This window comes from Mauremys reevesii, linkage group 1 (assembly GCF_016161935.1).
Source record: "Mauremys reevesii isolate NIE-2019 linkage group 1, ASM1616193v1, whole genome shotgun sequence".
NCBI classification, from domain to species: Eukaryota; Metazoa; Chordata; order Testudines; family Geoemydidae; genus Mauremys; species Mauremys reevesii.
Window position 1 is genome coordinate 257,121,972 of NC_052623.1, and position 12,047 is coordinate 257,134,018.

General features: G+C 46.0%; 1 protein-coding gene across 1 annotated transcript in view; it reads right to left on the reverse strand.

The window, feature by feature from the left end:
* The window catches only part of CREB3L2 (cAMP responsive element binding protein 3 like 2), a 121,982-nt gene extending 112,329 nt beyond the window's left edge, over window positions 1-9,653 (reverse strand). Inside the window, exon 1 of the mRNA XM_039520227.1 lies at window positions 9,057-9,653. Within this exon, the coding sequence (XP_039376161.1) occupies window positions 9,057-9,158 (102 nt within the window). The 5' untranslated portion in view covers window positions 9,159-9,653. The remainder of the gene's footprint in view (window positions 1-9,056) is intronic.
* Between the last annotated feature and the right edge of the window lie 2,394 nt (window positions 9,654-12,047).

Sequence of the window (12,047 nt, forward strand, 5' to 3'; positions counted from 1 at the left end):
CAGACTACAGGCTTCCACAAGGTACCAAAAATCGTGTTTTCTGTGCTACATGGGAACACTTATCACCCACCATACCTCAAAATCATTCCCAGAACAGATCACTCTTCTTCTCTACCTCAACCATCATCACAGATTCAGCAACTTAAGTGTACAGTTACATGTCAGTCCAAAAGAAGCCCATCTGGAGAAAATCCAATACACTTTTTTTTCTAAATTTAACTGGCAGGAAATATGATGGTAAGGGTAAAGTTTCAAACTACCATGTGCTTCTCTCAGTCAGCTTTCAGATCAGAGATGTTTACAAGAGATATGCTGAATATTTGAACTTACTGTGTTCCCATTTAAAAAAAAAAGAGGAAGTGTAGAGCATTAGTAGTTTGTTGGGTTTTTGTTTCAAAAGTTATCCAGCTCCTTCATAATTTATAATGACTAACTCCAAGTTTATTTAACTTATCTTCCTTTTAAAAATATGTATATCTTCGCTTCTCTCTTTATTGGAGAGCCTTGACCAAATTCTTTAGAAGACCTGATTAGTGATGTCACATTAGGCTATAAACCAAGCTGCAGAATTGCCTTCCACACCCAGTTACAGATGAGAAGAAATGCTGAGTCTTTACTCAACTTCTTAAGCAGGCAGAGTTAAAACTAAATGTGCAATATGATGAATTGCACTTTTAAATAAATGTACCAGCACTCTCAAAATCTAAAGGAAATTAAATAAAAAGTTACATTAACCCAGGATTTTACAGGCATTTAAGACAAGAAACACAGTTATGTTTTTCACAGAAGCCATAACTTGGCTACCCTGCCGAAAGAAATGAAATATATTAAATCAGTAAAGCTCACTCCAGGCCCAGTGGTACACATGCTGTAGAAACACTGAATTTTACAGTGTGTATGTAAAATTAAGCATCGTATCAGATTTAATTAACAAATGAAATATAGGCTCAAGTGCCATACATTGAAAACCACAGGCAATCCAAGGAAGCCCATTCAGATGTACTCTTTCTGCAGAAGTCAGCTGAATACTAAGCAGAGGACCATGATCAGAGTGTTTGAGAGACAGAGAAAATGAGTCACTGCAAATTCCTGATGAGATTCATTAGCCTGTAATGGACAATTTATCTGAAGAGATAAGAACAGCTCAAAGTTTCCCCAACTCCGCTTAGAGGACAATCACGATTCTGAACTCTGACATCATTGAACTTTAAGTCTGGTTTTATTTTTGTTCAGGTGCAAACAAGGAAAGCATGGTCAACCTGCCGAGACTCCAGAGCGAACAATGCATTCCTTTGCACATGCCAACTGACTGCATACGCCCCACACTCTACAGGTGTTCAGACACTGAAGTATCCATAGCATCAACTGTAGTGTCCTCATGGATTTACCCAGCTCATGCAAATGCTATACTGAAGCCTACAGTAAGGCCTACATTTTCAGAAATGGCTAGAGATTTGGGCCATTTCAATTTGCATACCTTTCAAAGGCTCCATTTTCAGAGGGCAAATACTCAGCACTTTGAGAAATCAGGCCCCTTTGAAGTGTCTCAAGTTGAGTACTCAAGAATCCAGATACCCAAATTCACTGGTCACTTCTGAAAATGTAGGCCTAAAATATTCCAGTCAACTATTTCAGTGCTATCCAGCATACATACCTTCTCCATATGGCCAAACACCTCCAATTCTGCTCCCCATGCATCACCTTTCGAACGCTGATGTTCTAGTTCAATATCGATATTAAATCCAGCTGCATTCTGCTACCATACAAAAGCAGAATCAAGCGATAAATAGGTTAAAAACCAACAAAATGGGAACGAGATTGCCTCATCGGAATTGGATAAGCTTTTGACATTTAAAAGTTCTTTACAAGAACCATTTGCCTTTTGACTGCCTTCTAGAAATGGAACAGGTAGTTGGCATTTTACAGAACATTTTGTCAACAGATTTATCCATCTGTATCAGGATCTGGTATTTGTCACTGATGCTCGCAGCCCTGCTGGGATGGCATCAACTGTAGGTCAGCTTATGCAGACTTGAATTCCAATGTGTTACTGTCTTTTGAACAGCTACCTAAAAGGCCTGCTGCCTGCCAAGACCTGCATGCAGCTCCTCAGGGCTCTGTTTCAGAGGATGTCACTAACAGTTACAGCGGAGCAGGGAGCAGCATTCCTTACGGTGCTTTAGGCACTGCTGAGATCACTAGCTATGGCAAGAAAAAACCACAGAAGCCCCAGGGGGCTGAATCTGGGCATGGACAATTTTAAATAGTTGCGTAATAGTACAAATGCATTTAAACACACATTGTCTACACAGCTCTGATTAATAATTTGAATCTTGAACTGCTTTGGGGGAGTGGAGGGGGTTAAGGATTTTTAACTATATAAAGGTAGCTGTCCCAGGCAATGTTTCAGTGTCAAAATTTTTATCCTTTTTTATATTACATATGCACACATCACTGTTCGACTGCAGAAGGAAAGTGGATCCTTCCTCCTGCCCATAAGTTTTCCTATCACACTTTTTTTTTTTTGCTTTCGTCTATCACACACATTAATAGAAGAAGATTGTGCTTATTCAAGACGTCTCTCAAAGGCTGTTCACATCTTTCCTAAATGCATACACACGTGTCTCTCTACTTAGAGGATAGGATGCTTAGTCCCAAAGTGGGATGCCAGTTTCACTAGCACAGAGGTGTCTGCTGAAGGTTGGGATTTATAAGCAGCCTTTATAATGGTGATGTCCATCTTCTGAGATGGCACTAATGGGACTGTACGACCAACTTTTTCACATTTAAATCACAGCTATGTGCCCAGACAAGAATAGGCAAAGACCAGAGGAAGACTCAATCTGCATGCCATTGGCTGCCAACAAGACAGTGACATTGCACTAGGGAACATGGGAGGTCAGCATATCATTTGAGAGAGAAGTGATCAAGCAAATACATCTGTGGTGTTCATCCCACTAAGCAGACAAACAGTTGAAGACACAAATCTGACAGCAGCAGGTCTACAGTGGCACTACAGACTCCCCACTGTGCACCCCCATTGCTATTTACGGATACACCAAGCAAGAAACTCGCATATGCAGCAGAAGCAGCAAAGCCAATGAATCCTACAGGATCTGAAGTCTGAACCAGGGAAATGCTAAAGTTTGACTCAGTTGAGAAGCTCTATTAAAGGTAGTTGTGGAGTTTTTACTTCATTACAGCAGGCACAACATATTTCTCCACAGAAACGGTACTTTGCAAATAAGAGTGCAGGTGACAGTAGGAATAGATGCTTCTCTTTCCCTGTGAGGGATTACTATGGAAAAAATAAGTCGTCAAAATAATCATACTATCCTCTCTTTTTGAAGTACACCCACTTCATCATTCATACTATTGGTCGCTTGTGTTTCTCCTTCTACTGGTGGCTTCACGCAGAATTCTTCCAACAACAGAAACAATTTCTTGCCTCTGTTTGGGTCCCTTCAGAGGCCTCTTCCTACATGCTCCCAAGAGTCAATGCCTAGGTAAGATTATTTGCCACACAAGTACGGCTCTCTCCATTTAAACACAGCAGAGACAGGTGCAGTGTTCCTCACTGGGCAGCCAGAATGTCATTTATTTTGCAAGCTATACACATTTCAAATAGCCAGTAACTGGGTTTGGAAATAGTGTGACCAGATCACAAGTGTGAAAAAAATCAGGACAGTGGATGGGGGGGGTAATAGATGCCTATATAAGAAAAAGCCCTGAATATCAGGACTGTCCCTGATAAAATTGGGACATCTGGTCACCCTATTGGGAAAACACATGTATGTTGCGCAGCCACAATTTCTCACCTAAGCTCTGGATTTTAAATTAGGGAGATACTTCTGGCTGACAGAATGAATTAGAATGGCAATTCAGTCGTTGTCACTGACCAAGATCCAAACAGTAGCTGGAAGGAAGCATCCCAAACACAGCTATAAAATCCAACAGAATATTCTCAGAGGGGTCCCTTGTTTCATTCAGAACATTCCTTTTTTAAAATTAACAGGGAGGGAGAGGGAGAGGGGAAGAGAGAGAGAGAGCACTTGCACCCTTCAACAGAACAGTGCAGAGCTTCCTGTCACTAAAGCTCATATTAGCTCATTAACATAGGAGTGCTTTCCCCCCAGAGCTATCTGAAGATATAAATTGTGCAAGGCATAAGAAATTTCAATGACAAAGCAGTTAAACGGGATAGTTAAAGAAAGACAGTTACAGTGTGTAACAGAGAGCCTGCCTTCTAGTTGCATTAAACTTCAGAACTTGCAACAGGCATGCTTCCCAGGACCCTAAGGCCAGCCTGCCCGGCACACGGCGAGTTAGCCCTTATATGGTTATTCATGTTTCTGCACATGGACTAACACAAGATCTTTGCTGCGATGCAGAATTATGATACTGCGCGGTGGCACTATGGTACGTCGCGGTTCACAGATGAAAACCTTTTATTTATTTACCTGGGTATATTAGTACTCACAAAAGTGAGGCACAGATAGGACTGCCTACACTGAGCCAGGCATAGCACAGGTAAATGCTGAGCAAGCTTCCTCATACAGCTCTGCCAGCGTACCTCAGCCCTCACCTATAGCAGTCCCCTGAATTACGATCTTGGACTTCTCCTGAGCGGAGACTCACCAATTGTGTCAACTTTTATTACTGTGTGCTGTGCACACACATTGGACTTGAATGCACCCTCTCCACCCACACACCCAAGAAAACATTACTCATTTTCACCTGAGATCAGAGACTAAGGTCTGCAGAGCTGACAAAACATGCCCACAAAACATCTCCTGCATTAGAGACAAGTAACAGCTGGAGGCCTAACACTGGCTTGGTTGAGGCTGGTTTTTTTTTCTTGTTTTGCTTTTTGTTGTTTTTAAGGTAGTTGGCAAATATAGTTAAATTTCAGATATTTATTGGCCCTTTATAGCCACTCCCCCAAGGACTTTGCATCTTTGTTTTTTAAAGGCATAACATTACATTTGTGCTTCAACAATAATTTCCCACCATAGAAAAGTGGTTAATATTGGAAACCAGTATGGTAACCAAATGATAGGACTCTGCATTTCCATGGAAGAGAAAAGAGTTCAGTTAATGATCTTCATCTCTCCTTGTCAGGATTGACAGGAAGCAACAAAACATTCTGCCTTTGTAGGACAAGATCAGAGTTGGAGGGGAGGAAGACAAGAATCCTTGTGACACAACAGCAGCCCCTTTGATAGGTGAAGCTCCACTGATGGTCTCCAAAGGGAAAGGGAGCCCCAGCCAAAAAGAAAGTTGCCATAACTCTTATGGTAGGCAGTGGTGAAGAGTGGGGCTCATGATTTCAGTCCAGAGATTGTACAATATGCTTCTAGGGAAGAACGAAGACAAACATGCCTAAACTTCACTAACAGCTGCTACCAAAAGCAAGTAAACTGGAATCAGAGGATTCAAGGGCAATTTTAAACTAACCAAAGGCCATGTCCACACCAGGAAAAAAAGGTGGGTTAACTAGCACATTAGTACTACCACTATCTTTGTCTATCTACATTAGGATTTTAATACACTAAAATCCCTATGTAAACAAGGTAATTGTAGTTTTAACATGCCAATTAACACACCTTTTTTCCCCTAAGAAAGTCAGCCTACAACAGTGGTTCTCAAACTTTTGTACTGGTGACCCCTTTCACATAGCAAGCCACTGAATGCGGCCTCCCTAATAAATATATTTTAAAAAGTGTTTTTAATTTAATACCAATATAAATGCTGGAGGCAAAGTGGGGTTTGGGGTGGAGGCTGACAGCTCGCAACCCCCCATGTAATGCCTCGTGACCCCTTGAGGGGTTCCGACTCCCCATTTGAGAACCCCTGGCCTACAAGGAAGAACTTACCAGAGGGATTGCTTAGCCATGCCATAGGAAAGTCCCTGTAAAGCATTTCACTTGCCAGGGTTAGACGCATGTTTACAGTGAGAGTTTCTGTAGCCAGAAGCTATAAACTGTTGCACTGAGAATGGTTATTTACATGCCTCCATAGTCTGTGTCCAAATAAACTTTTTTGTATTGGTCCAATAAAAGATATTACTTCACCCACCTTGTCTCTCAAATATCCTGGGACTAACACAGCCACAACTCTGCATCCCAATAAACTAAAAGCCTACGAAACAGATGGTCAATTTCAAATCTCAGCTTTGCAGCAACTAGTAATATAAAGTAATCTGCACCATGGTAGAATTCAATCACTCGGTACACTAAACACCCAAACCAACTTTTCTTCAATATTTTGTAGAATTCAGTCAAAGCCTGGCCCATTTCCACCCAACAAGGGTTTGTCAGCCACTATAAAAAAAATAAGATCTTCAATAGAAAATACTTTTCTCTCTAACCTGGCTGTGGAAGACTGAGTAATTCTGCATTGTTTGCCTGGAGGAACTTCATTTCCCCCCTTTCCCATGATGCCCTGGGAAAACCCACTTTTGGCCTTATTTTGGATGAAGTGACCTTTTTGCACACTGCAGTAAAGTAAATCATACATCTGGCTGCAGCTGTGCCTTTGAAAACAATTAACAGTGCATTTTTCAGATGAGGATGAAGTCTTCTCTCGCTCCTTATACCCACAATCCAACACAAAAATCTTTCAGGAGGTAGGAGGGCTCCAGCTCCCTTTCAAGCATAACCTCTAATGATGGCGGTGGGCTGCAGAAATGCAGGAACCAGGTCCTCAGAATTTCAAAGTCTTGGATTTCACCAAATTGCAGAATAAACCCATTATGGTAAAGTCCTGAAGTCTGTTATTTTCTTACTGATGCTTTAAGTTAAACCTTTACAAACCTCTTAATTGGCACAAGGGGCAGGGGGCGGGAAAGAAAAGTGGAATCCAAACCACAGTTACACACCCATCTCTGCTGCTACCGTTTTAATAACACATGAATTTTCAGTCATTTTTAAAATGGCTTAGGATCCAACAGCACTTTAATGCGTTGTAAGGGTTCTCCCTGTATGCTCACAGTCATTCTCGTTTGGAAGGACGTGAAGAAATGAAAATAAATTTCAGCAATGTCCTGGGTGCATCTGTTTTTCTAGTTACCACCCCGATTAAAATCCCAAACGCCAGACTCCCCGCCCCCGTCATTACTAAGTGTAAAGCAGTTTTAGGTCTTCCCCCAAATGCATAAGCCAAAGACTGAAAAAAAAATGTGGTTAAAAAAAAAAAAAGCCTTTCATTTCTTAGCAACCAGTTCCCTATAAAAAGTTCTGCCACAGTATGTATTTTTTGTACCAATAGGGTTACCATATGTCCGTATTTTCCTCCCGGATGGCGATTTAAGAACCAAAAAGCCTGACATGTCCGGGAAAATACAGATGTATGTTAACCCTACCTAAAGTTCTTTTTTAAAAAGATGGGCCTGAACTAGAAATGAGCTCCGCCACTCCCTGAGGGTGTGCTAGGGTGCACATGTGTGGGTCCCAGCTGCTCCCTGCCTACCTCATTGAAGCAGGTGTGCAGGGTTACTGCCCTGGGAACTGCAGGGCACCAGTGGACATGGGGCTGGCTGGAGGTTGGCGGGGGAGGGGGCTGGAGTTAGGGTCTGGCTGCAGGCTGGGCAAGGGGTGTGGGGCAGGCTGGAGACAGGGGGTGCGGGGTGGGCTGGCTGGCTTCAGGCAGGGCCACAGGGAGGGTGCGGCATCAGTTGGCAGGGCTGGAGACAAAGGAGTGCGGGACTGGCTGGCTTCAGGCAGAGGGGTGCGGCAGGGGTTGGCTGGAGACAGGGCAGGGGGTGCAGGGCTGGCTGGAGACGGGCTGGTGCGGGCAGGGCAGGGGGTGCAGGGCTGGCTGCAGACAGGAACTGGTGCAGGCAGAGCAGGGGGTGTGGGGCTGGTGCGGGCAGGGGGTGCAGCAGGGGTTGGCTGCGGGCAGCTGGTGCAGGTACAGGGGGTACAGCCCATCCTGTATGGTGAGTGCCCCCTCCTCCTCCCTCCCCCACCAGGGTAGCAGCAGCAGCAGCAGCCCAGGGCTCCCCTGCTTCCACTGCCCCAGCCCTGTAAATAGCCACGGGAGCCCTGGGGAAGTGGCGGGTCTCTGGGGGCTATTTAAATGACCAGGGCAGCAGAGGCAGCTGGAGTCCCCCCCCGGATACCCCAGGGCTCTGGGGGCTATTTAAAGAGCCTGGGGCTCCCCTGCTTCTACCGCTCCAGCCCTTTAAATAGCTGAGGGAGCCCTGGGGAAGTGGTGTGGCTTTGGCAGCTATTTAAAAGACCGGGGCAGCAGAGGCAGCTGGAGCCCCAGCCCTTTAAATAGCCCCCGGAGCCCCCCGCTACCCCAGGGCTCTGGGGGTAATTAAAGGGCTCAGGGCTCCCCTTCTTCTACTGCTCCAGCCCTTTAAATAGCCACGGGAACCCTGGGGAAGCGATGGGGCTCCAGTGGCTATTTAAAGGGCCGGGGCGGTAGAAGCGACGGGAGCCCCAGACTTTTTAAATAGCCCCCACAGCCCTACCCCAGGGCTCTAGCAGTGGTGTTCTGGTGGTAATTTAAAGGGCCTGTGGCTCCAGCCCCTGCTGGGGGCCCCAGGCCTTTTAAATTGCCCCCTGGGGAAGCTGGGCCACCCTGGTACAGCGCACTGGCTTTTGCCGGTACACCGTACTGGGGCTTGGGCACGGGGCCCTCTTAGGGGCGGGGCCCGATTCAGGGGAATTGGTTGAATTGGCCTAAAGCCGGCCCTGGGGGCCCAACTCCACCCTGGGTTTCTCCAGCCACCCAGCTGGAATGACAAAGAAAAGCTAGGCTTAAAGGGACGGAAAATGGTATTACTCATACTTTTCACGCACATGCATAATTTCACAAGGAAGATTTCTGAACGCCTCCTACACCGAGGATTCGCAAGAACCCCTGATAACAGACCGGCCTAACTTCCAGGCAGATGGGTGCTAGCCCAACTCCTGCTCCTCCACCCCCAAAGAGAGGGGCTGCCCCCCACATTGGAATCATTGCATACCCTCCCTCTGTGACAAGACGAACACACGTTAGTGTCCGTACAGAAGACACACGAACTGCCCAGCGCTGCTGCTTCTCACCGTATTGTTTAGCAGGGAATCGGAGTCCACCAGTTCTGACAGCTCGCTCAGCTTTCGATCCCAGTGCAACAGGTTCTGCTCCCCATTTTCCAACACCTCCATGGTCAGTTAGAACCACAATAAAGCCAAGGCGGGAGATAAGGTATGTGTATTTGGGCACACTTCACTATGGGCACTCTGCTCACACAGAGCAGCCTTATTCCATATGACCAAAGCTCTCCTCTTGCTAGTCTCTTTGTACTTTACACTCCCTCAAACGCTAGCTATAGGATATCAATATATCAATTTAAGTTGAGACAAATTTCCAGAACAAGCCCTGCTCGCCTCTCGCCCGTGCTCAGGGCTGCAATACCCGTATTGTTTGCACACAACTGATCTGCATTAGAATGTGTCTGTGTTTGGGTTTAATGGGTAGTGAGTTTCCTCTATCAGCTGGAGACCCTCCCCACAGCTGCTCAGAGTCCAGACTCAGACTGACGCCAGCAGCCTTCTCTCCCCACCCGCTTCAGATACTGGCTCCCCCTCCAGAAAAACTGCCAATCACGGGCTGGTTGCAAAGTCTCTGCCCAATCAGAATTAAGGAACTAGCCTCCAGACTGCACTGTTTCCCACACCGCTCCAGCTGTGGAATGGGGGCGGGGGGTCCCTGGCCCGCTTCACCCTATGGGGAGCCCCTCCCACGCCCCACCGTGGCCTATTGCTTTGCTTGCCTTTGGCCAATAGACGCTGCCCCCACCCTCCCAGCTGCGCGGCTGGGCCAGCAAAGCAAAGCTGACAGGTGCTTTAGCCAATGCAATAGCGACAAGAATACAGCCGGGGGAAAGCCCCGCCCGCGCTTCGGAAGCAAAAATCAAAACAGTGAGTGCAGTGAGACTACACACAGCCGGGAAGCAGGCAGGCTGGAGGCCTTCCCCAGGTCTGGCAGCTCTGTGTCTCATTCCGCTGTTAGCCTAAACTAAAGCCATTTTACAACACACGAGAGTTTTCTGTGTGCTCCCATGAGACACTTGCAAACTCCTTCCAGTTGTCACAACTATATTGCTCTGAAAGGCTGGGCTGAAACTGTTTATGTAGCCCCAGTCCCTTGCTCTGATTGGTTGCCCTGGCTTCTCACCTGGCAGGGACCAGCACAGGTCACACTGGGATTATTCACATGCTTAAAACTAAGCACATGCTTAAGTGCTGTGCTGGGTCCGGGCCACCAGGGTGCTCAGTACTTTATAGGCTAGACCCCTAAGTCCCAGATTTGCTAGAAGTTTTTAAACATTCAAATGATGTGAAATTACATTTCACAGGGTGACTGGCCCCTTTAAAAGGAGATGGGTCAGCCCCACCTGTGTCTGATCAGCTCTGCCCCAACTGAGGCTGTGGGGCTAGAGGTCAAGTGATAGACTGAAGAGCACATGGCCCTTATAAAGGCCTGCAAGTGGTCAGTTGGGCTGGAGAACTATAAGGAAGGTTTGCAGTAGAAAGTGGAATAGGGGCAAGAACTTGGCTATGAGATGACTCTCAGGAAAATGTGTTAGAGAGTGAGTGGTACAGAGACTAGGCAGACTCTTGTGGTCAGGTCAAGGACCCAGAGGGGCTGAGAAAGGTGAGGGCAAAGCCTTTGTGAATTGTGGCCTATGCTGGGCGGAGGAGCTACTTAAGTTTTCGGTTTAACCAATAAATTGTGTTTTGAGACAATGGCCTAAAACCAACTCTAGTGTGTGGCATTGATTGTTCCTGGGCCAGTGAGTTGGTCTACCGGCATACAACTGGAGCTGGTCAAAAAGTTTCTGATGAAACAGTCTTCCAGTGGAAAAATACTGATTCAGCTAAATCAGATTTTTCTGTGGAAATGTATTGATTTTATAACATTTAAGGGGAAGTTTATTGGAATGTTGTTTCAACTTTAGTTATAGTATAATTTATAAAAATATAAAAGTCAAAACACTTCACTTCAAAAAGATAGTTTCAAGATTTCCAAAATAAAATATTTCAAAAATTTCATTTTGTGGGTAATCTAGGCTTTTCATTCAGCTGTGGAATGACAAGTTTTGAAATGCCAAAGTTTGCTGCAGAGCAGAGATTCCATTTCTAACAAGCTCTATATGCAAAATAATTAAAGTATTTGACTTTGCCTACAAGGCCCTTTGTCACTGTGCCCGTTCTATTCGTGGGGGAATTTTGCACCTGTGCAGAATTCATATCCCCCTGCAGACTTTTTTTTCCTTCTCTGCAGAATAATATATTCTGCTGGAGAGGTGCTGCAATTATATATTTGCTGATGTGGTGCAAAAAGAGAGGGCAGCGGGCCACAGAGAAGGAGAGAGAGCATAGGCTGCTTTTTCTCATAGTATCCTGTTTGTGGGGTCAGGTGAGGGGGGGGTGATAGAGTGAGACATGGGGCTGCTGAGGTGTGCTGTTTACATGTGCTTGTGATTATTAGAACTGGGAGCACTGGCTGTTGGGAGTCTGAAAGGACAGGAAAGAGGAAGGAGTGGGGAGGAGTTGAGGCTGAGTGAGAGTTACAGAGGGTGCAGCAGCAGCTTGGTAAGGAGGTTTCCACTGTAAAAATAAAGTTCTGTTGAAGTTGTTAGTAACTTGCCTGGTTGATACAACATGAGGGGGGTCATGTAGACTGGGGTTCAGAAAGGCTGTTGGGGGGGACACTGGGGCAGTGGCACAGGAGCTAGTGGGGCAACAGCATTGAGCTGTGGGCTGAATGGGAAGGGGTGCAGGGACACATGAGGACAGGGGGAGGGGATGCAAGGAAAGACATGGACTGGACAGATGTTCCTGACTGAATGGGAGAGGCTAGAGGTCAGCCAGGGTCTGCAAGGGGGAGGCTCCCCAACTCCCTAACAATCCCCTCAAAAAACCTGTTCCATACTTCTCCCCTCCACCCACAACAACCCTCCAGGTTCTCTCCCAGCAATTACTTCCCTCTCCCTCAGCTCCTCCATTACCTCTGACTCCTGCAAGCCTTTGCCTTGTTTCTGAGGGCTG